The 24,868-nt window shown below is 43.0% G+C and overlaps 2 protein-coding genes across 3 annotated transcripts in view; one reads left to right on the forward strand and one right to left on the reverse strand.

The window, feature by feature from the left end:
• The window catches only part of LOC143893932 (uncharacterized), a 132,420-nt gene extending 114,272 nt beyond the window's left edge, over window positions 1-18,148 (reverse strand). The window contains exon 1 of one of the 2 annotated variants that reach the window (XM_077399812.1): window positions 17,303-18,148. The gene's annotated coding sequence lies outside the window, so the exon portion shown is untranslated. Of the gene's footprint in view, window positions 1-15,321; window positions 15,439-17,302 lie in introns of those variants that run through there. The other variant, XM_077399813.1, reaches the window with a different exon arrangement.
• A 3,733-nt stretch (window positions 18,149-21,881) lies between these two features.
• Window positions 21,882-24,868, forward strand: LOC143893833 (nischarin). The gene is made up of 3 exons (XM_077399569.1): window positions 21,882-22,360; window positions 22,709-23,021; window positions 23,099-24,868. Exons 1-3 carry the CDS (start codon window positions 22,233-22,235, stop codon window positions 24,062-24,064), a joined length of 1,407 nt encoding a protein of 468 aa, XP_077255695.1. The 5' UTR covers window positions 21,882-22,232; the 3' UTR covers window positions 24,065-24,868.

Genomic DNA, 24,868 nt, shown 5'->3' on the forward strand with positions numbered 1-24,868 from the left:
TATATATAATCGTACATTTTCCTTGGATGAGAAAAAGAAGGATGGGAATCGTTTAGGCGAACTGATAAATTTAGCCCGTTTCTTCATTAACTCCTAATTTGTCTGAAACTTCTTAATTCTCATTACGATCCGAGTTTTTAAGTAATTATCCCACCCGTCGCCGGAATTCAAAGTTGCTCACTTTTTCGGATTAGAGGAAGATCTCTCTCTCTCTCTCTCTCTCTCTCTGGACGAGCGAAAAGTGGGACGCTTGGTAAGGATTGCGCGCGAGTCGCATTGCGAAAATATCTGGGAGTGTCGGCTACAAATTTCGGACAAATGGCAATCTTACGTTACGGACAAAAATCCGCTTGCGGATTACGACGGGCAAAATAAATTTCCGGGCACACGCGTTTCCGGGCCGTTTCGTCCGCTTCGCGACGAGTACGCGAAATGATTTCACGTGGACTCAGCTGAAAACAGCGATATCGCGCTGCTGAGCTCGATACGATTCGCCGCGTTGTTGTCCGAACAAATGGCCACTCGTTTATACCGATGATTTCAATCCCCGCGCCGTGCTATCAATCGTGCGATAAAATCGAGGTCAAGCTAATTGAACGGCACGCGATGAGAATTCGGTGGTCAAGTTCCCCTTTCCGGACCAATCAAATCAACGACATTCCCTTGACGGTCTAAATATTTAACATTTCCTCGTTCGACAGTATAGCAACCAAACTCGCAATTGCGAAACGCTGCTCTCGCGCCTTCCGCGGTTTAATTAAAGAGATTCGATACACACGCATTTGCGTGTATAATCGATACGGAACAATCGTACAAGAGATATTATACTCTCTCGCGAAAGCGGCATAGTAATTCGCAACATGACGTAATGTATGATTCACTCGTTTGAATGATATACGCGCGCGCCTAAATAAATCGAATCATAAACAGCGAATCATAAACATTATACCGTCGATTGCAATCTACACCTTAATTGGCGGTGTTGTGTCAATCGAGGTAGCGAAATAGACGGCTGGAATTGAATGCCAAGATTTAAGACAACGTTATGAATGAACAATTTTATAAAAGTTTTTCATATATCATTAATAATATTTGCACACATTATAGCTAATGAGCTATTGTTACATTAAATCTTAATAATAGACCATTAGACGCCGATAATCGTTTACTGCTACGAAATTAGTTTATCGCTGATTAGTTTGTCGATGAGCCAACCACCGGAGGTTCATCTTCGAAATGCTCTCGACCAGTGCCCCGCGACACGGTAACCCTATCGATATTCCGACAATTCCTCACCTCGATTTGGTATCCAGCGTACAAAGTAGGAGCGGATCGATCGTACGATCGATGTCCCTGCGCGATCCGAACTGGAGGAATTTCCTGCGATCGATCGACCGCCCGTGGTCGGCACCCGCGGCGATGAGCACACGAATCGAAGCGTATGCACGTGACACGCGTGCACGTCATACGCGACTTTATTCACTTTCACCCCACGACACGGCCGCAGCGGTACGAACGCACAATTCGCAGCCTGCGACGTGAAATAACGTCGTTCGTTAGCGGGATACGACGCAGAAAGAAAAAAAAGGGGGAAAGTGTCTAACGAACGTATAACGAGAAATTGCAAATAAAAGGGAACGCCGTTAGATGCCGTTAAAACGGAATATTTGTGCGATAAAGGGCGAAAAATGCCGTTCTAATTAAAATAAATAAATTGCGAAAGAGCCAAAACAGAGCGGCCCGGCTACGTTTCGAGTAATTCATAACGAGCGTGCTTACGCGAGAGAGAAGCTTGGCCGAATTGTTTCAAAAGTCGCCAATAATTTACCAGAGATATCACATAATTATTAGATAAATTACAACTGACAATTTTATCTCGCGAACAGTTTTACACGATGGATAATGATTGAATATTTAACGCGCCGGGAATTGAGAAAACGGTCATGTCGAATTAAAACTGATAAAGCTCGATTATATTTAGTTTCCCGATGGAATCTTTCATCGAAATACATCGGTGAACTTTTCACATTCGGTATGGATTGAATATTTCACGTATTAATATAAAGTTTGTTAATTTAAGCATAGAACCTCGTCATTTGCGATGACAGTGTAACGATTATTAGTAACTCTGTAAATTTGAAGCTGTTCGTCGAAGGTGAAATTGCTCTTTGATCTTCAGCATCAAGCTAGTTGCACAACGATATTAATTAGAGTTCTTATGGTCGTGCGAAACACGGCAATTTTGGTCCAATAGATGCATTATTTGCGCCACGCAGAACGGGGCTAACAGCGATAACAGACAGACTTAGAGATTATGTCAGATTATGTCACACTGCCACGTGTGAATAATAGACTCGGACAAATTGAAGCTCGAACACAAAACTCTCTCGCCGGTTAAAATTCGAAAAGAGAGCTCCAATTCCACATCGTCCGTTCATAAGCTTTGGTTTGTACGGGGACACTTTGCAGCAAAATAAATTTTATTTCTCTGATTTTTATTTTTCAAAACTTTTATCCTGAGATATAACGGACGCGAACGGCATTAGACGACTAACTGGATTTCCGAGCTTGCGAGTTTTCGATGAAAACTTTTCTATGAAATGTCAAATTGAACACGGTAAATGGAGAATTAGAGCGAATAATAGAGACGAGATTCATTTTTAAAACAATACACTCGAATGTATCTTGAAATAACGTTGATTAAACTATATAATTACAAACTTTTTATACTATCTAATTTAACATTTTTTTCTTCGTTACGATTTCTACGTAGCTGAGGCGCTCTTTGAAGCTTAACTTTCCAGTATCGAAGTGGCATGGTAGCAATCGTGTTAAACGCACAATTTTTACGTAATATCGAAGAAAATTGTTTTATCGTTATTAAAATAATTATAATTTAAAAAATTTCTATTATCCAACGTAAAAACATTTATACCGAACGTAAGTGAAAAGAATCGCGACAGTTCTTGCATATTTTATGGATGAAGTAGTTCCACAGTTCCACTTTTGGACCGTAATCTAAGAATGTCACTTCGATACTTGGACAGCCTGCCAGAAGCAGCCGCGAGAAACAAGGCACAGCGGACAAAAGGGGGGGGGAAGTTGTCTCGCTTCGAAGCACAAAGGGAGCGGTTTACAGAAGAAAGAGGGATTAACGCGGGACTACAATCGGTCACAGTCGCGGCAGGGTGGACCCGGTGGACAGTTTTGCGGACGTCCGTATCGCGCGAGAGTTCCTGCGGAACTGGCAGCACTTCCGTACGACAGCGTAAAAATCACGAGACTTCCATCTCCTTCCCACCCCCATCCCCTCCGTTCCCGGCCGCCGCGCCGGTCACGTGACCTTTCACCTCCCGCCGTCGCCGAGAGATGCACTCTCGCCCTCCGCCAGCCGCGCGGCCCGTTCGCCAACCCCCAGGTCCATGACGCCCCTTTCGTGCTCGCCCCGAAAACCATCGCGCGAAATTCTCAACCCGTGTCATTCACGGTTCGACATTCCGTTCGTGTTCCCTCGGCGATTGGTTCAAGCGAAAACGATGGCAAAAGGACGATTGCACCTCAAACCCGATTGCGCGTTTCTGGTTCTGTTAAAAATGAGAATTGTCTAGGAACCGGAAGTGGAAACCAACGCAAATGTTGTAAACGAAAGACGCTACGGAATTAAAATGCTGTAAAATGCCAGAGAGGCTGCGCGGTGATTCACGAAATAGGATTTCGAGCCAAGTCCTTATGTAACTTTAATCTTGTTCTCGCATATCTTTTTTCTTTTAGAGGTGATATCGATATTATGTAGTAATAGTTCGCGTAGAGATAATTATTGATGATATTGTAACAAATTCATCAAGATTCTAAATATGTGTATAGATCTTGCGTGATATTGGATGATTCACGTTTAATGGTTCACCAAATAATTTTGAGATTTTGGGATGAATAATATAATCCTATAATCTTGTTATTTTTATATACCTTTCTCGTTTATATTAGATAAAGATGATATCGTGTAGAGAGATGCAAGATACAGTTCGCGTCTTATAGAGATGATATTGTAAGAAATTCAAGATTCCAAATATGTATAAAGATTTTAAGATAAATAACATAATCCTAATCTTGTTACTTTTACATACCTTTTTTGTTTACGTGCTAAATAAAGATATCGTGTAGAGAGATGTAAGATAGTTCGTGTCTTACAGAGATGATATTATACTATAAGAAATTCAAGGTTCTAAATGTATGGATCTTGAGAAGCTGGATAAGTACGAACACGGTATGCCGATGGCTCACGTAGCGTCCAAGAAGTGGACCCAGCACTTTGCGTCTCGCGGCTTCAATTATATGTGGGGGAACTTTAAGACCGCCGTTCCTACGACAATGACTTATACGTCTCGCTTATCTCACGCGATTCCCGCCGCGGGCGGGATTAAACTTGTCCTCTCGGAGCGTGCATTAAAAATATCCACTTTTCCGCGCAAACGAGATTAAGTCGTGTATTTCGGCGGTCGGAGCGAGAGACATTTCCGAAACGCCATTATACATTAAGAACCGGTCGTGGATCACGCGCTCATTATACGGAAGCGGCTGTTTACCGAATAAACGCAGACGGCTCGAGTAAATAACGCCGCGCGATAAATCTCCCCGGCTCGGCTTCGCGTATCTGTAAAACGCTATAAATTGCGGCGCATGTGCCCGCTCTTGAGACTTGAGACGCGCGAGAGAGCTCACGTCAAATTTTGACCCCGCCCGTTTGCCGCTGAAACACTATACATGATTTCTCAGCGGGCCGAATCGCCACGTTATATCCCGTAAGATCCCGTACTTTAAAAACGTTCATTTTGTATAATTTGCACGTTCAATTTTCTCGCCATACGTACAATGTTATTAGAATTGCAGAAAACATTTAACTTTCGCGCTAACAATCTCCTCCACAAACGGAGTTTCGTGAAAATCAAGTTTTCAGGCGATTTGGAATTGGTCCCGAATGTCCTCCAAGGCTCAAGAGTCTCACCTGCCACATCCGGGAGTTCTCACGACGTCGTAGCGAACGCTTATAGGCTTCCTGCGACGTTCCCTCGGGCTTTTCAGGGCCTCCCGGCCGTTCCTGGACGATTCCTGGACGATATCGCGCGAGTAGGTGTGTGTCTTTAACGGTTGATACGCCTCGGTGGTCGCGCAGACGCCGATGCAGCCGCAGCACTTGGACATCGCTCAACTCTTTTCACGCGACGATCAAATCCGCACGTTCTCGCCGGCTTTTTATCTAAGTACACCACCGCAATTCCCCCGAATCGCTTTTACTTTCCGGCGGACCGAAACTCTGGTATCGACATCGTCTGCACGTCGTAAGAGGAAAAACACGAGGCGCAACTTTTGCGCTGCTCTTTGGCGAGGAAGCACGTCCGCCGATATGGAAGGTCCGAATGAAATACATTCGACGGTTTAGAACGGGCACGCCGCGCCGCGCCGGTCCGGCACGGCCAGTGTTGGGGTAGATATATGTATAGGTACCATACGAATCGGAAAAGCCCGTGATCTATCGCGCGCGTGCTCTTTACGTGAACGAACTCCCGATAGGCGAGGCGAGGCGAGGCGAGGTGAAGTCACGAAACACACACTCGGCGCCCTCGTATATATACGCTATCCCGAGGAAGGCACTTGAGATGAAAAGTTGGAATGATTTTCGGCCGGGCCTCTCCGTGCCCTCTCGTGCGGTCCGCGCGCCGGGAGAATTTTATTTAAAGCGGATATGAGAGAGCGAATTCAATTTTGAACCGTTGTAGATATGGAAAGGGTGGGCGGGGGTGTGCCCTATACCAACTTTCGCCTTTTTCATCGCCATGAATAAATATAATGGAGATTATTTTCCTGCGTGCACACTTCTCGACGCTGCGCGCTGCATTGATTTCGAACCGTTGAAAAAAATCTTCGAAAACGCTGCGACGAATCGATAAAAATGATAAGGCGACGTTAAGTATACAGGCGTAAAATATCTTGAAGCCGCGATTTAGGAACGCTTGTGGATTCGCGCATACCTCGACCGTAATCGAGATTCGGGGAAGCGCGAGACAAAACCGAGAGAGAGAGAGCGCGAAAGGACCGACAGGAATGTGCGCAGCGACGTGCATCGCGCGCGCGAAATAATGCCGAAACTGAAGCGGTTGCGTATATCCGTCCATCGGGGATTGCGGGCACGTACGCCGGGAATGTCTTTTCAGCTACAAACGCCGTAATTTTGCCGATCCCCGATCCCCCTCGCCGCACCGCGCTTCTTAATAATTGTTCGACGATTCTTAATATTCAGCTCGCCCCGGGTGTGTTACAGCTGACGGTTCATCGACCGCTACGTAACGATGTTCGATCGCATCGCACGTGTGCCACCCGCGATGAGGTTCCTGAGGCACTGGGAATGACAATGTCCTCCATGGTAGTTAAAATTCATCCGATCCTACCAAAGTCCCAAACGAAACCTCGCATAATTCGAAAAAATGGCTTCTGTTTAAAATGAAATTACTTATGTCTGTTAAGATCCTATATCCCGTCATATTCTGATGTAAGAAATAATTACTATTTACCTCAACCATATCAATTTTTCCGTAAAGATTTAGTTAGTAAAAAATATCATCCTTTATTTTACTTTTTAGAAGCTATAGTAACGTTTCTGCTGCACTACTGTACCGTACTGTTGTTATTGATATTGTATTGATTTTAATTAGATTTATTTTCGATCAGCCAAAATTTCGGAAACTTTTAGGTCGATCGGACGCACATCGCGTTAGATGTTGTACGTAAAAGAACGCCGTTGAAAAATCGCGGCTTCCCTCGCGATGGACGCTTGGGACGATACTGAGAGAAGTTCTCGCTGAAGGGCGGAGATGAAGAAGAAATAGAAGAAGAGTCAAAGAGTGGAGAGGAGCGCGTGTCCTCCGTCTGTGCGTCAGCGGTGCGTGCGTGACGCATACCGATTTAAATAAGCATACAATATTTTCTGAACGAGAAACGGCGTATCCATTTTTGAAAAAAATAATTAGATAATGTTATATTAAATGATGAGTTATTTTTATTGAGAAATTAAATCAATATGAGGGTCAATTTCTCGCGGTGGCGACATTAAATCTGATTCTATTCGTTATACAAATGTTTGCGCGGTTCTCGGAACACTTGGAACATACGCGGAAATGGTTTAACAATCCACCGAATGTTACGCCAATGCGTCGACCGTACGATTGCATCGTATAAGAACGCACGATTCATCGGCATACACCGCGAGAACGCGCTTGCTCGACACACGCATCGCCTGTAGTCTGCAAACCAGGCGGATCAACAACCGGACGCGCGTGGCTCCGGACTGCAGCTTCTTTTGCGTTTCGTCTGCTCCCCGTCGAGCGCACGCACGATGTACGCGGAAGGTTTAACGCAACTCCCGCTCGATCGCCCCCGTTTGTATGCGAGTGAACAAATCGAGGAAGTAGAAATAAACTCTTTTTTTCGCAAAGAGAAGCAAAACTCGTTAAATTTTAATACGTAATTAATAAGATAATTATCTAAAGATAAATTCGAAACCGGAATGTAAGTAAAATAAAACAAGAATTCGAGCGGACAGGACAAAAATGTTGTTATTAATGACGAGGAATTTTTCTTGCGGCAGACATCGAAGATAAACTCGCGAGGCTCCAGACGAAAAATGGTAATGGCCGTTAACGCGCTTCGAACGAGGGAGAGTAAATTGCGGAAAAGGCCGGTGGTGCGAGAGCGACGCGTCGCGTCGGGCGGAAACTCGAAGCCGAAAACGAGACACGTGCGCGCCATGAGGGCGACGATCTCACGCCTCGCAAATTCGGATCTCGTTTTCATTCCGCCATTCGCCAGCGCGAAAACCCCCGCTAATCTATCGCGCACCGGGACGTCGAAATAACGGAGCGCGCGTGCAACGTCCGCACGCATGATTAGCGGCGAAACCCGAAACTCGATATTTTATAATAGATCCTGCACTTCGATACAATGTAACGCTGGATCGATTAAATCACGTCTGAGAATTAAATCTCACGATTCGCTGCAATTACCTGAGCGTGATGGATCGCGCTATCGGACGGAATAATACATGTATACCGAGAGCGATGTAAAGTGCGCTTCGCCGCAAATCGTGCGGAGATACGAAGGGCGATGAGAGACGACTCGAGTTTATTTCCCTAACGTGCACATCTTGCTCCGCTACGTCTCTCCGAGACACGTATTTCCTGTCAATTTTGACATTAGATATGGAAATACCTCTCTGCAATTTTCAATTCTGTATCTCTATTGGATTACTATATTTAAATCGAATTTATGTACGTGCGTGCGTGCGTGCGTGCGTGCGTGCTTAAAATGTATACTTCCTTTGATGTAGTTCTTCATTCTAGTTTATGTTTATAATTAAAATTAAACTCGGAGCAAATAAAAGAAGATTTGTGATGATGTAAAAGTAAGAGTAACGTAGCAACGTAATATTTAGTGATTTCAAAGTCAGATTATTAAAGTTGCGATCAGCAAAATAAAAGTGCCAGGCTTATTGCGATATGTATCAGGTTTAAACTCATTTGAAAAAGATTCATTTGTTGGCAAATGCATATAGAGTGTTCCACAATTACTATACAATATTTAAATAGAGGTCAATTAAATCTGAAAAATCTGTTGTAAAATTGTCAAAGTCACAATATTTTTCAAATTATAAGCTATCAAAGTTAGTATCACGTTCGTGTCAAATCTATGATTATATTTATACTGATCTATCAACTATTTACCTATTCGTTGACTCTTTCCTTTCTTTCACAAAATGAAATAAACGAGCTTCTAATATAAACGAAAAATAATTTCTTAAATATTATAGAGAGAGTTGAATATATAAAGATATCGACCGGAATTAATGTTAATTGTATATCGTACTACGTGTAAGAGTCGTAAAACTAATTGAGTAAAGGTCAATATCACTTGAAATATGAGAGTCAATAAAAGATGACAGTGCATTTACAGACAATAGCGAGCGAGCTTTACGCGATCCTTATTACATTGATCGCTTATAACTGGAAAATTATTGTATAGCCTCGACATTTTCATGTTAAATTTTTCGATTCTAATTATTAATCTTCAGGATAATACATTATTAAAGTATTATCGCATGCTAGCAGGTTTTATTTTTTACGTCTTGCATAGACGCAAAGAAAGAAGACGTAAAATAATTATAAAATATTAAGATCGATATTGCTTTTCGTCTGCGCAGTCCTTCTACCCAATAAATTTCATCTAATGGCCGTATAGGTGCGTAATCCATTTACTTTGAGAAAAGCACAGTCCCTCTTTCGTTCAAGAGACGGCAAATTTATTAAAAAGAAAGAGATCTCGAAAGAGAAGATATATAAGTCATCTGTCGCGAGCACTCGGTGTCGCGCATCCCGAATTCTCTTTTCGCTTAGATTCCCTCCTTAGACCTGTACCTGTAACTTTCTTTACGCGCCATTTAATCGTGTTCGGAAAACCAAAAGGTCGAGACCCGCGACCGTCCGCTCTGTCGAACATGGAGGCATCAAATGTGCACGTAGTCCGGAATTTTGTTAAAAAGTTTGCGAGCGAAAGAGAGACGCTTGATGCGAGCATATATTATACGATGTAAATGAGACTCGCAACAAGTGAACTTGTAATGACAGTATTGAAACTGATTAAAAACTATTTCTATCTTTTGCATCGTGATGGTATAAAGTATTATATATCCTTATTGTTATTTTACATATATTAATACACGCATATACTTGTATTTATTTAGAATGAGATCCTTAATATAATTATAAATAATTATTAAGTATTTATTGAATATATTGTCTTTTATATATATATATATATATATATATATATATATATATATATAAAAGTTATTTTACGAATAAAAAGGAAGTGATTCTTTTTTTATATAACGTGTGTACTCCGGAAATTCTCCGAGACAGTTAGATCAAGTGACACATTTTGCATTTAATTTTACGTGTTGTCAGGTATCATTGCGTTATTATATTATATTGCATAAGACACAAAATGAGAAAAATGAGACGATTATATATCAAACGAACAGCCAATGTCCGATCTAAAAATATCGATGACAGCTTAGAAATACAAAACGAATCTATCGAGGCAGAGATGGGAGGCAATATTCATGCACGGTATCTGGTGGCCGCGGGGTATAGAAGCCAACGCTCTCATAATTCAGTCCTGTGTGCAATATCGAGGATCTACGGAGCTGCGACGCCGGCATACTTTCGTATTTCACGTAAAACAGGTGAATATTGCCATCGATGCATCACCCATATGCCATTCGCGTGGCGCTCGCCGCCGCAGTTTAGCTAGGAATATGCGTCCGTAAAATCGACCGATTTGTTTAGTGTCGGCTTTCGCGGTACATGGTTAACGACATATTAATTTTTCCAAAATTCCAGAATTAAAAGTGACGTGTAAAAATTTTTTTTAAAGAGATGTGTCACCCTCTTAACATAAGAGAACTTGTACAAAAAATACGTGTCTCAAAAGAGCCCATATATCAAGCGGAAATATTTGCGTTTCTCTATCAGCCATGTTTTACCAGGTTTCAAAAACTTGTATTTTACGCGAATAAAAGAGAGTTACAAATCACGTACTCTTTTGCCTATCTCATAAATTTCGCCATCCACGAACGTATAGCGCAACTTTGCGCTTTTTCTCAGAAAACCGCAGCGATTTTTTAGATCGTAATCGGAGTTATCGCAAGTTAACTTTTCGCTCGATGGTTTCACGATCTCAGCGTTCTTCGAAGAGTCGAATTGTAGATAGGACCATTCCACTTGGAAAAAAAAAACGTACGCCGCGAAAACTGTGAGGATCGAAAGTCATGTTGCGGTAACCGTGAGAAAAGATAGCGCTTTCCATTCCGTTCGTCGTAACATAATCGCAAACGGTTTTTCACATTGTTCCGTCGATCCCCAGACTCGTCGGGCTACACAGAAAATAAATAAACGAGCAAAGAAACTCTTTTGTGTAACGCCCCGTCCAATGTTCTTACTTGAAATATTATCGTTATTGTGAGAGACGCTATACAAAAATCTGTTAAAGCATTCACAACACCCGGCGGCGGCGGAGAACCTCTTTTTATCTCTCCGCTGTAATTTGCGCGCTTCGATAAACGCCTTTATTCGCTAATCACTACGTTCGCAGAGGGAGAAGAATTAATTAATGCGAGTAACTAGATCTATCTTTAAACTACAGAGAAAAATGGCTCTTTTCACAATTTTTTAAAAAAATATTATAAAAAAACAATATTCACTCATTGTGTGTGTGCCGCTACTTATATATTCCATTTTAAAAAATATCAAAGCCATTTTATTTCGGAAAATATTCCAATTTAGGAAAGTATTCCAATTCCATTTCTTTTACACCGTAATTTTATCCTAAACTTCTTAACATCCTCCGTGATTTGAATTTAAAAGATATCGGAACGACATCCGGCGAATCTTAGCCAACGAGGTAGGACCGTAGAATGTTAGAAACGCACGGCGCGGGCGACGAGCTGCGAGGGAAACCAAAGGTTTCAGGAGTAGTTCCACGGAATCCGATCACATCGAGCCAGTCCCAGGATTATACACCCGCTCTACTCTACCTCTTTACCTCTTTCACTACCTTGCGCAAATTTCCGCGTGAGAAGTCGAAGTCCACAGGATCGAAGCGCACTTCGAATTCGGAAGGGAGGAATGAGGCGCTTCCATTCGAAACTTTAATCGATCACGGTCGGGTGTGCCGAGAGGGCGGGAAAAGAGGCAAGACCGGAAACCTATAGAGATCGAGGAAAACGAGAGGAGGAGAGCGGCAAAGCCGAAGCTAGGAGGTGAGAGAACGTGCGGATTCGCCGTGGCGCCGCGGCGCCGTCGAGCACTCTTACCTCGATACTTATTTCGCCGGACTCGTGCGTGCCCACTGCAATCGAGTGCACTCGAGAAAGTATAGCCACGTGGTGCCGTATCGTCCCGATACGAGCGAACTTATTGCGGCAAAAACGACGAGCCCGGTGCATCGGACGCGATCCTATGTACCAGAGAGTATATTTCGCGAGTTGCACGAAACGAAAACATAAAAACATCGTAACCTGCGTTAATTGCGAAAGATTACGTTAACTAAATCGGAAAAGACACGAGATAAACGCACGGAATGAAATAAGAAGATTATACAAATAAAAAGAAAAAATTTTTGTCAGAATAACACGTCTGCTTGTGTTGCCATAATTTATTAGAATAAATTATTAGGATTTATATCAAGAAATTATCTCTGTGCGAGGGGCCGGTGCCGGTGAAAGTTTAGCGAGTCGATAAAAATGGGGTAGATATACAGTGTGACACAATTAAAGAAGGAAATTAGTGCTTTTCCACGTGCGGGCATGCTACTTTAGGGAGAAACATCGCCGTGATGAATTATCGCGGTACCCGGTGCGAACAAGAGATGTAAAGTTACGGAAAACTCGGGCTTTTGGGAGAAAACACACGCGCGCGCGATGCGTCCCTCGACGTTTCCTGTCTCGATGCGACCTCATCTCACGGCGTTACGGTGTTTCCTTTGTGTGCATTAAAGTGCAAGTGTATGTAGAGAGAACGAGGAAAAGAGAGAGGGAAAGACAGGTGGAAGAGGACAGCGCGAGAGCGCGCAAGAGAAAGAGAAAGAGAGAGGGAGAGCCGGTTCGAGAGGATGCAGAAGAGCGTACGGAGGAAACGGGTAAACGGGGACGCGGTGGTAAAGGAGAGAAGGAATGCGGCGCGGTCACAACATCAAAGTGAAACGAGATGGTGAGTCGTCTGGCTGCAGCCGAGCGCGCATGCCGAATGTACGGAGGCTGCGAGGAACGGCAAGAACGGCTTATGGTCCACGGTTACTGCCCGAGTCCACGAGAGCACGAACGAAAGGATCTAGCCTAATGTTCCGGAATTCGTCGCTATATATATTAACGGTGTCCTTACCGACGTTTGCACTATGCGTCGCGTGCAGGACGTACCGAAGTCTCAATGGGTTTCTCCATTTGCGACCCTCTTTTTTTCTTTCAATGCTCCGCCATTCACGCGAACGATCACTTGCCGCGGTTATTATTTGTCCTTCGTCTTTCCCTCGAGTATTATTTGACCCGTGGGAGATGCTTCCCTATTATAGCTTTATGGTTTCTTTTTGAAAGGGGATCGAAGGGAAGTTTTCAATGCTTAGGAGTAGCCATCCTCGGATAGTACTTGCGTCAGATTTGTCGACTGCGCTTCGTGAGTTACTGTAAAAACTCCGTTTCACAGCTTTTCCGATAGACTGACTCCTGACAATTTTTCATTCGATTTTCCACGACGTTCCGCGCGAATGTGCCGCAGAAATTACGTCACAGAAAGTAGAAGCAAACGGGAAGAAGTGACTCGGCGAATGAAGAAATAGACACGCACTTTTGTCGTGTGCGTAATACGAGTTATTTATCTTAATTCAGCTCTTCCGTTTTCAATATGAGAACGATACACGGTAAAAAATAAAATGTTACGCGTAACATTTTTCAAATGTCCCAGAAAGTCCACTCTAAATTTTGAGTTAAAATAACTCATTCATCGTGCGTTACTTGTTGACAAATTAGAAATGTTAATTTATTGACACTATATTTTACATTTATATTTGTTCTTTTAACTTTAAGTATAATGTAAAAATAACTTGTAAAAAATGTCGATATAACATATTTGAATAAACGATAGTTATTTCAACTTAAGAGAAATGTTGTTTTGAACATTTGATTGTAGTAAATTTGATTATTTTGTATGTCAAAGTTTACGATTAGTTCAGAGAAGATTTACTTTAACTTTTGTTTATGTTAAAATAACTTTAATGCGTGTTGATTTTTTGAAATAATTATGTTAAGAACTCAAAATAATATTCAATTTCTAAATGACATACATAAAGTGTTAAGTTATCACGTTGACATTAATACATACTCAGTCCTATTACTCGTGCCCGAACGTGGTGACTTCTCTTCACATTGACATTAATATAACCCATGAAAATGTTACGAAAATAATAACATAGCTGTTGTATGTTAATTTTACATTGAAATAATAGTCAAATCTTGGCAACACAAGAAAATTTTAACATTTGGACGCACGATTTTTTACTGTGTACGATGCGGTTCGTCTCAAGTTAACGTCTACATTCGCGACTGAAAGATGGCTTTGTATAGCACTCCGTTTTACCTCGCATACTTTGATAAGAGTACGTGATACAAGGCGGGGGTGGCCGGGTAGCGCAGCAACAGCTATTTTAAATTCACGTCGAAAATATGCGGCGAACTGCACATTACAAATTCGCACAAGTTTCGTGCTGCAAAATGCATTCTGATTCTTACTAATAAAATTAAATCGCAGTGACGATCGAGTAGAAATGTAATTTGTATCCCAGAGCGCCACAAATTGACGGGAAAGTCTCGTCTTTGTTTGAGCTCGTAAAAATTATAATTAACAAAAAAATTGAATATAGTCCAAACATTCATCGTGATACGAAAAGAGAAAACGGATCATCGCGTAAACAATATAGAGATAAGAGATCGCCCGTCTAGTTTGAATTAAATAAAACGTCGTCGCTACGAAGCAGTAGGTTGATTTAATTCAAACTAGACAGGCGATCTCTTATCTCTATGTATCGTTCACGATGATCCGTTTTCTCTTTTCGCACCACGATGAATAATGTTTGGACCATATTTGAATCTTTTCATTAATTATAATTTCTACGAGCTCAAACAAGAACAAGGAGAATTTCCCGTCGATTTTGGGCGCTCCGGGGTGTAAATTAAATTCCATCGCCGCGTTCGGCACGCTTAATCGCGTCATTTTCCGCAAAGCGCAACTGCACTTTGCTTAATCAAATTCCGTGCCGAGAAATCGATGAGCTACGAAATGATCTCGCGACACGCGGTGCTCCTCTTCGACCGTCGAATTGTCGAACGAGAGGCGAAGAGCCACGAGCGCGACACGCAGAAAAATATCCCGGGCGACTCGATCGCAGCTCGATTGAATTTAATTAAGTTGGATCAAGAGATGATTAATGGAGTCGAGCGTTGTGGATCCGAGGATCAATAATAATCGGTTTCCGCGAGAGCACCACGAATTTCGTTTCTAAGAGAAGCCGAGCCGCTCTTCACGAGAGACAAATCGGATTGATTTAAAAAAGAAAGACGATAATATATCAGGTATCGTCGAGATCTAATCGTGGGTGCTTCTTCGTTCCTCGATACGGGAAACGAGAAACAACGCAACATTCCAAGCAGAAAGAGCGGACACTCACCTCCGCTACGATCACGGGTGTTGCTTCGACGAACGGTCTCACGGCATCCAGCATCCTCCGTTCTCTCTCGTTCGCCGGACTATCCTCTCCGTCTTCGTCCCTCTTTTCTTCCTTCTCTCTTTCTCTCTCTCTCTCTCTCTCTCTCTCTCTCTCTCTCTCTCTCTCTCTCTCTCTCTCTCTCCTCTCTCTCTCTCTCTCTCTCTCTCTCTCTCTCTCTCTCTCTCTCTCTGTCTCTCTCTCTCTCGTTCCAAGTACGTAATTGGAAACGGCGAGCTGCGAGAAAGACGACGGTACTAAGTTTAAAGCCACAGAAGGGCACTGTTCTGGTGGGCATGTGAATACGCGACTACTTTAGCTAACAATTCTCGCAAATTATACTCGAATCTCCAAATGTACGAGTATGGGAGAAAAAGACAATCGCGAAATAGAGTTCAGAAATTGAGGAAGTTACGTAATGGCTGAAGAAAAAAAAATTCTTCGTTTATGAAATAATAGAGATTCTTTATCGCGCCGCATACATAATGCATTACGCAGTAAGATGTTGAAAATCGGACGGCTAGCTCTCTCTCTCCCTCTCTCCCAGCGGAGTAAAATACATACAATATTTTCAGTTGTAATTTTCACACCCCGCCCGTTGCCACAAACTACGTGCTTTCCAACTTCGCCAAATTTACGTTTATCTTCAGAAAAATTTGAATGAACTGCGACAGAAGAACTCTTAATGAAATTTAAGATACGTATAAAATAGCCGAAAATTCGTACGAAAAATCTTATTGAAAAATTGTAAAAAAGATAAGAAACATGATTGGAAATTAACGAATTGATTCAAAGAATTCTTATTAGATCTCACATACTTATTAAATCTCTTCTTCTTCATCTCTCTTAGAGGTATCGTATTAAAAATTTAGAGAAAACAAGATTTAAAGTTTTAAATAGAGAGAATGATTTTTTTGAGGTATAAAGTTTTTACGTAGCAATTTGATTAATCGAGTCTTCAACGATGTAACCTAACTGGCATGGTTAACAGTACAACCGTCAATAACGCTATACCTGAAAAAAAAAAAAAAAAAAAAAAACTGGAGATACAATTCTTTACCTCTAAAGGTACAGAATTAATGTCATCCAGGCATGATTACGTGCTCCTAAATTCGTTCGTGCTTCACGACGCATTCCAACGATTTCGATCGCTCGATGACTAAGGATTACATTTACATGATTCTTTCTCCCCCCCCCCCCCCCCCTCCCTCTCGTCTCTCTCGGAGGAGCGTTCTCGGAGACGGGTCTTTTTTTCGGTCGGTACGTGACAGGAATGCGGGAATACGCCTACAACCGAAATATCTACCTGCCTGCGCGACTCGCTTCGCTCGGGTGTGACTTGTGAGTCACACGATCCCACATCGCGCGCGCTTCCTTTACGCCGCGGCCGTCCTCTGACGCACCTCGCTGCGCGGCGCCTCAGCTCCGCGTCGCGATTACGCGCGTCGTTTCTCTCGCGGCGCGGCGTAAACAATGCGCGCCGTAATTACACGCGTACCTCCGCGTTATCAGATGTACACTGTTTTAATTCCTAGTGTCAAATTACTCTCAATTTGATTAATTTTTAAGTACTTCTATATAGGTCGCCACTGCTCCCACTCCATGGTCGTTTAATTTAAACAACGAAGTTAAAATAATTCTATATTTTGTGTTAAATGTCATGGTAGTTAAAAAAATAGCAAAATGTTATTTAACTCGAGGTACTGAATTCAATTTCATCCTTTAAATATTTATAATAACAGAGTAAATCGTCGTCCGCGACACACCAAAAAAGGAAAAACATCGCGCAAATGAAATCACATGTACCCTCGTTAACCCGCGTTGTTTTTTTATAGAATCGTTCGCCTCGTTTCAGGCGTGGAGAGAGAAAAATATTTAGGGCAGTGAGCTCAATATATATCTCCGTCTCGGAAAGGATCGATCGGTTCGCGATTGTGAAACTCACCGTCCTCGATCCGAGAATCGACGGAGGGACGAAGTTGCCCGAGGTAGGAGGCAGGAGCAGCTTCAAAACGACGTCCTTATACCGATATAGGTTATGATCCACCGCTATCCACTCTCACTGCACTTACTTAATTTTAATTTTTACACCCGACGGCGCCTTCGCAATCCTTTCTTCGCGCACCGAACTATCTCCGCGGACGTCTAAAGTCACCGACTTTCCTCACAGCGAGCGCCAACTCTTTTTCCCCCGCAGCTTCCTTTCGAGAAAATCGCGCCAAACGACAGCGACAACACATCTCCCCGCGTCACTCGGGAAGTTTCGATCTCGCGACCTCTGGATCTCTCGCGGAGTTTCTCCGCCGGGATTCGGAAGAAAACGTCCTCGTCTCGCTGGCGCGATCGCGAAAACGAGCGATCGATCTCGGGCAATCGACAACAGCTAACAGCGGATATTTTCCACGACGATATACATCCGGGAGAGCGACGCGAGCGTCGCCTCATATTCCGCCGCCGCCGAGTTCCGAGAATCGTTTCTGCCGATCGTGGATCGGAGTCGGCAGTGTCGGCACTGTCGGTCGTCGAGTAGCGATCTCGGTGTAACAACACACAAGCACAGCCGACGATGACGCGTCGCGTCGACGCGCAGGAAACTCTCACCGATCACCGATCGTCCGCCGGGCGCCGAGCGTACCTGGCCCACCTGGCGACGCGACGCGACGCGCGTTTCTCTCCGCCGCGCCGATTGCCGCAACACCTGAACGCGTGCGTGCGCGCGCGCGCGCGCGTTCCGCGAGAGCACACGTACCACCGCGTAAGAACGAAACCGTCACGACACTGGATGGGAACGGGCAACAGGTTCGTCGGCTTGCCCCCGAGCCCCCGAACCCCGAGGAACGCGGCGCAGGTAAAGAGGTAAAAGGGGCGGAGGGGCGAGCCAGCCAGGCGAGCCCAGATAAGCCGCCATTGCTCCTACTCCTGACGCAGCATCCGACCTGGCAGTGGCGTAATTAACGGGGCCCGTGGGGGCCCCCGGCCCTCGTTCGTATCTCGCCGGCTCGCGCTCGCGCTCGCGAGGAACGGGACTCCAACGACTTTTTTTACACGAGCAATATCTTGAAAGCCGCATTAGCGCCATCAGTAAAACGGTCTTTCCGCGAGATTAATTATACAGTTTTTTCTCAGATTACGTAGAGATTATTTAGGATTTCCTCTTTGTTGTAATTTATAATGATTCAAATTTCACATTGAACGGCAAATCCTGTCCTCCTATCACTGATTTCGACGACTCCTACCGGCGGTCTCTTCAGGGACTTTTAAAGTTAGAGAAAGAACGATTTAATTTCTTATTTAGCTATACGTTCTGTCCAATTTAAATTCCATAGCAATTAAGCACAAAAAGAAGAGGGTTGGAAAATTGAAAAACTTTGCGACGAACATCCTTCGTCTTTACTTTGTCAGTAACATTTAGAATTTAAATTTAAAAAAAAAACGAAATGTACATGTCCCTGAAGATGAATGTTCCAATACTTTTAATGGGATCGTAAAGAATGACTTTAAATTTCCCTGGGAGAGAGAGCTCTCTATATGTCTAAGCACTTCTCGTTAGTTCGAAGATCCGCGCGCAAGTAATCCGCACGTCGCGTCGGCGTAATCAGTCGCATTGTTTGACGTATAGCGCCTCCGATAGGAGGTGCCGGTTACGTCACTGCGGCAACAGGTTGTTGCCAATGGGAGCTGCCATGAATGAGCGAGCGAGCGAGCTCGTTTCGTGGCAGCGCGGCCTGGCCCCTGGCCCCTGGCATTAGGCAGAACCGAGTGCGATCTTTCGTTGCTGGACGCCATTCGTAATTCGCCCCGTCGCTCGATAAATACGCAAAATCAATCGCGTTCGAGTTACCCCCATTCGCTCTCTTCGTATTCTATCTGCATTCTGCATCTATATTCTATCTTACAAATATTCCGATATCTCTCTTCCCTTCTCGGTGGGTTGGCTCATCGACAACGATGGAACGCCATGCAGATGGATTCTCAAGAATATCGCATCAGCTAAAAGATTCTCATTGGAAAGAAACTCGCAACTGATTAAACAAAAAGACTAAATTATTCGCGTTTGCTTCAAGAGAGACCAGAGATAAATAGAGATAAAACGCGGAATTGTATTTTTATAATCGTTTTGTGAGAAAAAAAAAGCATAATGTTTCTGTAATATATTTCGGTTCCTCAGAAATCAGAATCTTATTTCTTCCTATTTCTTTTTAATGTACCAGCACTCATTTCCAAAATTTCATTTCTTTAAGGAGACAGAGAATATTCGTAATTCGTATATCTACGCCTTTCTCGCAGGAATTCGTAACGTTTTTGTCGCGGTTTTTTTTTCGCGCGGGCGAGAAAAATAGATTTGCAGCCGGAGGAGATGAGAACGAGGAGAACAGGTAGAGCGTGTCGAAGGAACGCGAGAGTCGGCGAGAGACAAGAGCCAGCTGATAGCGTACGTAATTGCCGTCCATCGCGCTCCGAAACCGTGACGGAGAATTGAGAAATGCGAGGATCGCGCGCGAGGAGCCGAACCGGCGTTCGCTCCTGTCGCGCACGACAATGGAATATAAGCAAGAAATGGCGAGCGAGACGTCGTTCTCCTCGTGGCTCGTTCCTTCGACGACGAACGTAACTCGTAACGAGAGCTCGTTGCCTCGAAGAAAATGATTTGCGGTATCGGCCGGCATTCCGCTCCGAAAGCGACAGCGTTACTCAAGTCGACCGTCACGCTTATTTAAAGACAATAACGAATATATTACGCGCCGAGTATCTTTATTCGTAGAAGAGAGAGAGAGAGAGATTTACCGGTTCTTTCTCGAATCTATATTGGGTGACGATTTATCGATATCGAAATAGAGATCGATTGTATGAATTTGATCAACTCTCGGGATTTCGATGCTTGATGAACGTGCGAAGTGAGAGTTTTAACGGTACGCCGCTGAAATTCGTGAGATTTCGCGATCAGCTTTCCCAGAGGTGGGCGATCTCGAGATGTCGAACACGGAGCACGGTGCACACGATCGTTTTCACATATGCCGTCATTTAATCTACGCGAAATATCCGCTTTGTCGTTGTGCAAATAGACAACATCCGACACTGTTTGAGACGACGCGACGGCTCGTCGTAAAGAAATACACGAGGAAACATACACAAGTGTCTGTATCGTTTTAATGATAGATATACCCTTATGTCCATTTCCATCGATGCAAATTAACTTTAATCTCGGTTTAACTTACTTTTTATCTTTTTCTAATTTTTAGAACTAGAAAGAGATGATAAATAAGTTCTTCTAATTTAAAAAAAAACTAGAAAAAGATAAAAAGTAAGTTAAACCGGGATTAAAAGTTAATCTGCATTGATAGAAATGAACATTACAGACATAAAATTGATTCTTTTTCAGGAGGGTGTTTCACCTCCTTGCGATGTGCTTTAACTTGTAAACGAAATAACACCCACACACACACATCTGTTATGTTATTTTCATACTCTATAGATGGAATTACACATAAATATTTTCTCATGAACTAGGCCGACGGAACTCGGAGATTCTCCATTTTTCAGATTTTTTTTAACACTATTCGGCTATACCTATACATGTTTAGTTCTGCCAGCCAAACGACATTGGCGAACTTTCGTCGCATTCGACAACAGTCGTGTTTCCCTGCTGTGTCAACTTCAATATTTCAGATGGAGTTGGAAATAAACACTTTCTCACATGTATAAAAATAAACACAATCGGTTATAATAAGGGACAGAATATCTATTTCTTTAGGTGCAAGGTGCAAGTTTATTTTATCGTTTGATATATTTTCTAATTTCTAATTTTTGGAAGGTAGGTCTTGGCAATACCAGCTTGTTCCACCAATAAATTGAAACAAACATAATTTATCACTAGGCAAAAGTGAATTGGCCGGTGGTGAACTCGGATTTCTCCACTTGCCGGGTTTTTTCTTAATCACGCCATTTCGTGGTGCCTGTGGATGGAGACACTTTGTTGTCTCTAAATATACAATAACGGTTTCTTTACATACGATAAATATGAGCTAATTTATATGTTTATGAAAAGTGCTTTCAGTATTTTATTTTTAATAACAATTTTAAAGAATTAAATAATTGTAAAAATTATAGATCAGAAGGAACTAAAAGGATTATAAGATCTTTTCATAAACTACATATGCAATGAATATTTATGAATATAATATCGTCCGTATATATATATAGAAGTAAATACACTATATATTATATCCAAAATATATATGTGCCTAGTTTGTGCAACCTAGAACTCGTCAACAGTCTGATGATGCTCGCGCGTATTTTCTTTATTATATTAAGATAAAAAACACAGCGCGATTGACACGAGATGTTACCTTCAGTTTTGCAAATTAAATTCGTAGAAAATTATTCGAAGCTGAGAAGCGGTAATCGATGGTCGATGGACTGGCCGGCCGAGTCCATCCGCGGCGTGCGACTCGTATGTCGCTGTTCCGCCGTGAGATGGGAGCAGCGTACGCGCGAGCTGTTCCTCTTTTATTATTATTATTTTTTCCTCTCGCGATGTCGCGATCCGTGACAGCTGACAGCTGTCAAAGATGCGTACAATCGCGCACGCCTGTCGCGGTCTCGTCTCCCTCGTTTCGCGGCAACGTAGGATACGTCGGTCGGTGATAAGCGCGGAGAGGCGGTGTGCGCGCGTACATAATCGCGATGTCTCGCGCGGCGCGCGGGAATCGCGGAGTCTGTCTCTGAATGCGCCGCGCTGCGCTGTTCCACGCGATACGACGATACGACATACGACACGGCACAGCCCGACGATTACCGGGATAACCTCCTGGTCCCCGCGTTCGTCCGCGGCCGCAGGCGACCTTTGCCACGTATAAGTCGAAAAATCGCTCGTCATGGCGTGTCTGCTGTCGAATCAGGAGAACGTCCACCTGAAAATACCGTCGGTCGAGACGGTCGACGGGGTCACGTACTACTGCATCGAGGTTGGAATCGCGTCGATCAAATGGACCGTCAAACACAGGTAGACTTTGACACTCGCCGACTCGCCGCTCGTTCTCGTCTCCAACGACGAAATTTTGCGCCCCATTCCCGTCTATAACTCGAGTGTGCACAAACTGCACAATACACGTGCGCGCGTGCATGTGTGCGCAAAAGCCTAAGATTTTATATATATTTTTTTATATAATTTTTGATTATAAAATGTATATGTAGCGGTTAATTAAAGTTAATTTATTACTGGCGAAGCAATTTCTGATTTGTGTTAAAGTTGATTAAGATAGAGAGAATAAAGCGCAAAATTTACATGTGCAAAGTGAGAAAAATCAAAGAAGGAAAAGGAAAAAGTTTGTGACTTCTCTTTGTATCAAAGGTACAGCTCATTTGCGGCGTTACACGAAAACTTTGTCTCCAAGTACTGCGTAGAGAAGGACATTTTACCGCCGAAGAAGCTGATAGGCAACAAGTGTGAGGTTTTCGTGGAGAAGCGTAGACAGAGTCTCGAGGCCTATCTCAATACGGTTTATAATTACTTGAAGAAGGCAATGCCCAGGGAATTGGCCCTGTTCTTGGATCTCCACGAGTACGATATATATTTCCTGGTGCAGAGCATGGCGTTGGAATTTTTCGTAACGGGCGACACTTTGCTGAATGTTTCGACAAGCTACAAGTTCAATCCCGTACAGGTAATTAATATAGCTTAGCTCTCGATCGATGAAGATTTGTGTTACGAAGACACCAACGTCTGTCCTTTTACTTTCAGCTATACGCAATCAGCGAAAGATTGAAGCAGCCGTGCCCGCTGACGGAAGCTGTAGATAAGGAATACGACTTCAGTCACGTTTTGGATTTCAATTCGCGCTTAACCAGCCTCGCGATCGAAGGAAGCTCGGAGCCTTACAAAACCAGCAACATATATCCGTCCGCCTTGTCCGTCGAGTTATCCACCTTCAAAAATGTGCGGCATCTAACGATCGATCGATATCCGGTTGATAAAATTTACAATATGGGAAATCTTCGGGATACCGTGGTCACGCTGAAAGTTACCAATACCAAGCTCAGAAACATCGTGGAGCTGGCCATGTGCGAGGAGGTTCACAAAATTATCGAAAACGCCAACGACTCTCACGTATGGATGAAAGTGACGCACTTAGATCTGAGCGATAATCGCATAGAAGTTATAGACGAGGCGATTAAGCTACTGCCGCACATAGAATGCCTGACGCTGAACAACGATCACTTGTCCGAGATCTCCAACGTGACGTTGTTGCCCAGATTATCTCAATTGTATCTAGCGTCTAATAATTTTACCAGTCTGCCGGACGATCTTCACACGAAACTCGGATATATCGTCTACATCGACCTGTCGCAGAACAAACTCACGTCCCTCGCCAGTTTTTCAAAATTATATTCGTTGGAGGGATTAGACGTGAGCTGTAATCGTATCGAGAAGATCGAGGAGGTGAAACACATCGGTCATCTACCGTGCCTAGAAAACCTGAGGCTAACGGGCAATCCGGTATCGACGATAGTCGACTATCGAGTCAAGGTACTGGAACCGTTTGGTAAGAGGGCCGCCGATATCTGTCTGGATAACGAAAAGCCAAATCAAAAGGAACTCGACACCGTGTCGGTTCATCAAGCGTTGCGTATCGCGAGGGAGGGTAAATCGCCGTCGTTCACCGCGTCCGACGCGCCGCTATTTTCCGCCGAGGTTCCAAGTATATAGAAATTTTAACCGTGGTTTTCTTTTTTATCGCGACAACCGTGTTGAGTACGGGAAGACCATTTGTTAGATACGAAACAAAAATGTTTTTATACGACATATGTAGATTATCACTCTGCGAGACTGATTCTTTCTTCTCGGTAAAACCGTACAATATGGTTTGTAGTCTCGATTTATTGTACATTCGCTAGTTTTATTCATACGATGTAAGTGGATGACGTAAGAACATGCTTTTTACTTCCTATCTTGAAAACATACTAAAACGAACAATACATTTTATGAAGTCTTCGTGTTGTAATCTCATGTATAAATCAGAGATGATACACGTCTTTCTTACGAGCAAGTAAAAACTCCACACGATCCATGACAAAATCATGTGAACGCACGATGTCGTCTAATTCGTGAAATAAATTTGTAAATTTTCCACCATTTTATACATATCGCGCATAGATTTTTATCGATTGTCTATAACAATGAATTAATCCGCGTATCCATTGTATTTTATATACATATACATATAATTATTTGATCGTTATCGAATTTACTTGATGTTATCGATATATTTTCTTAGAATTAGTGCAAATAAGTCACAATTTACATAATATTTATTCCGAAACAATGTCTAAATCCTTTAAAATTTTAAAGAAATAATACAAACAGATATTGTGTAACAGTTTTATAATAATTTAACGTAAGAGATTCATCTGTGTATAAAAAAATATTTTGTTAATAAAGACAAATAAATTAAGTCTGTGATAATATGTGTATCTTGTTGTCAATTCATCTATGAGCAGAGTATAGGCTCAG

This window comes from Temnothorax americanus, unplaced genomic scaffold (genome assembly GCF_048541705.1).
Source record: "Temnothorax americanus isolate GAGA-0224 unplaced genomic scaffold, ASM4854170v1 Scaffold13, whole genome shotgun sequence".
NCBI classification, from domain to species: Eukaryota; Metazoa; Arthropoda; class Insecta; order Hymenoptera; family Formicidae; genus Temnothorax; species Temnothorax americanus.

What these genes read in the sequence shown, in the direction of transcription:
- LOC143893833 (XM_077399569.1), top strand. Translation starts at nt 22,233, where the DNA reads ATGGCGTGTCTGCTGTCGAATCAGGAGAACGTCCACCTGAAAATACCG. An exon ending in AAATGGACCGTCAAACACAG is followed by an intron (nt 22,361 to 22,708) that starts GTAGACTTTGAC and finishes TTTGTATCAAAG; the next exon opens with GTACAGCTCATTTGCGGCGT. An exon ending in ACAAGTTCAATCCCGTACAG is followed by an intron (nt 23,022 to 23,098) that starts GTAATTAATATA and finishes TTTTACTTTCAG; the next exon opens with CTATACGCAATCAGCGAAAG.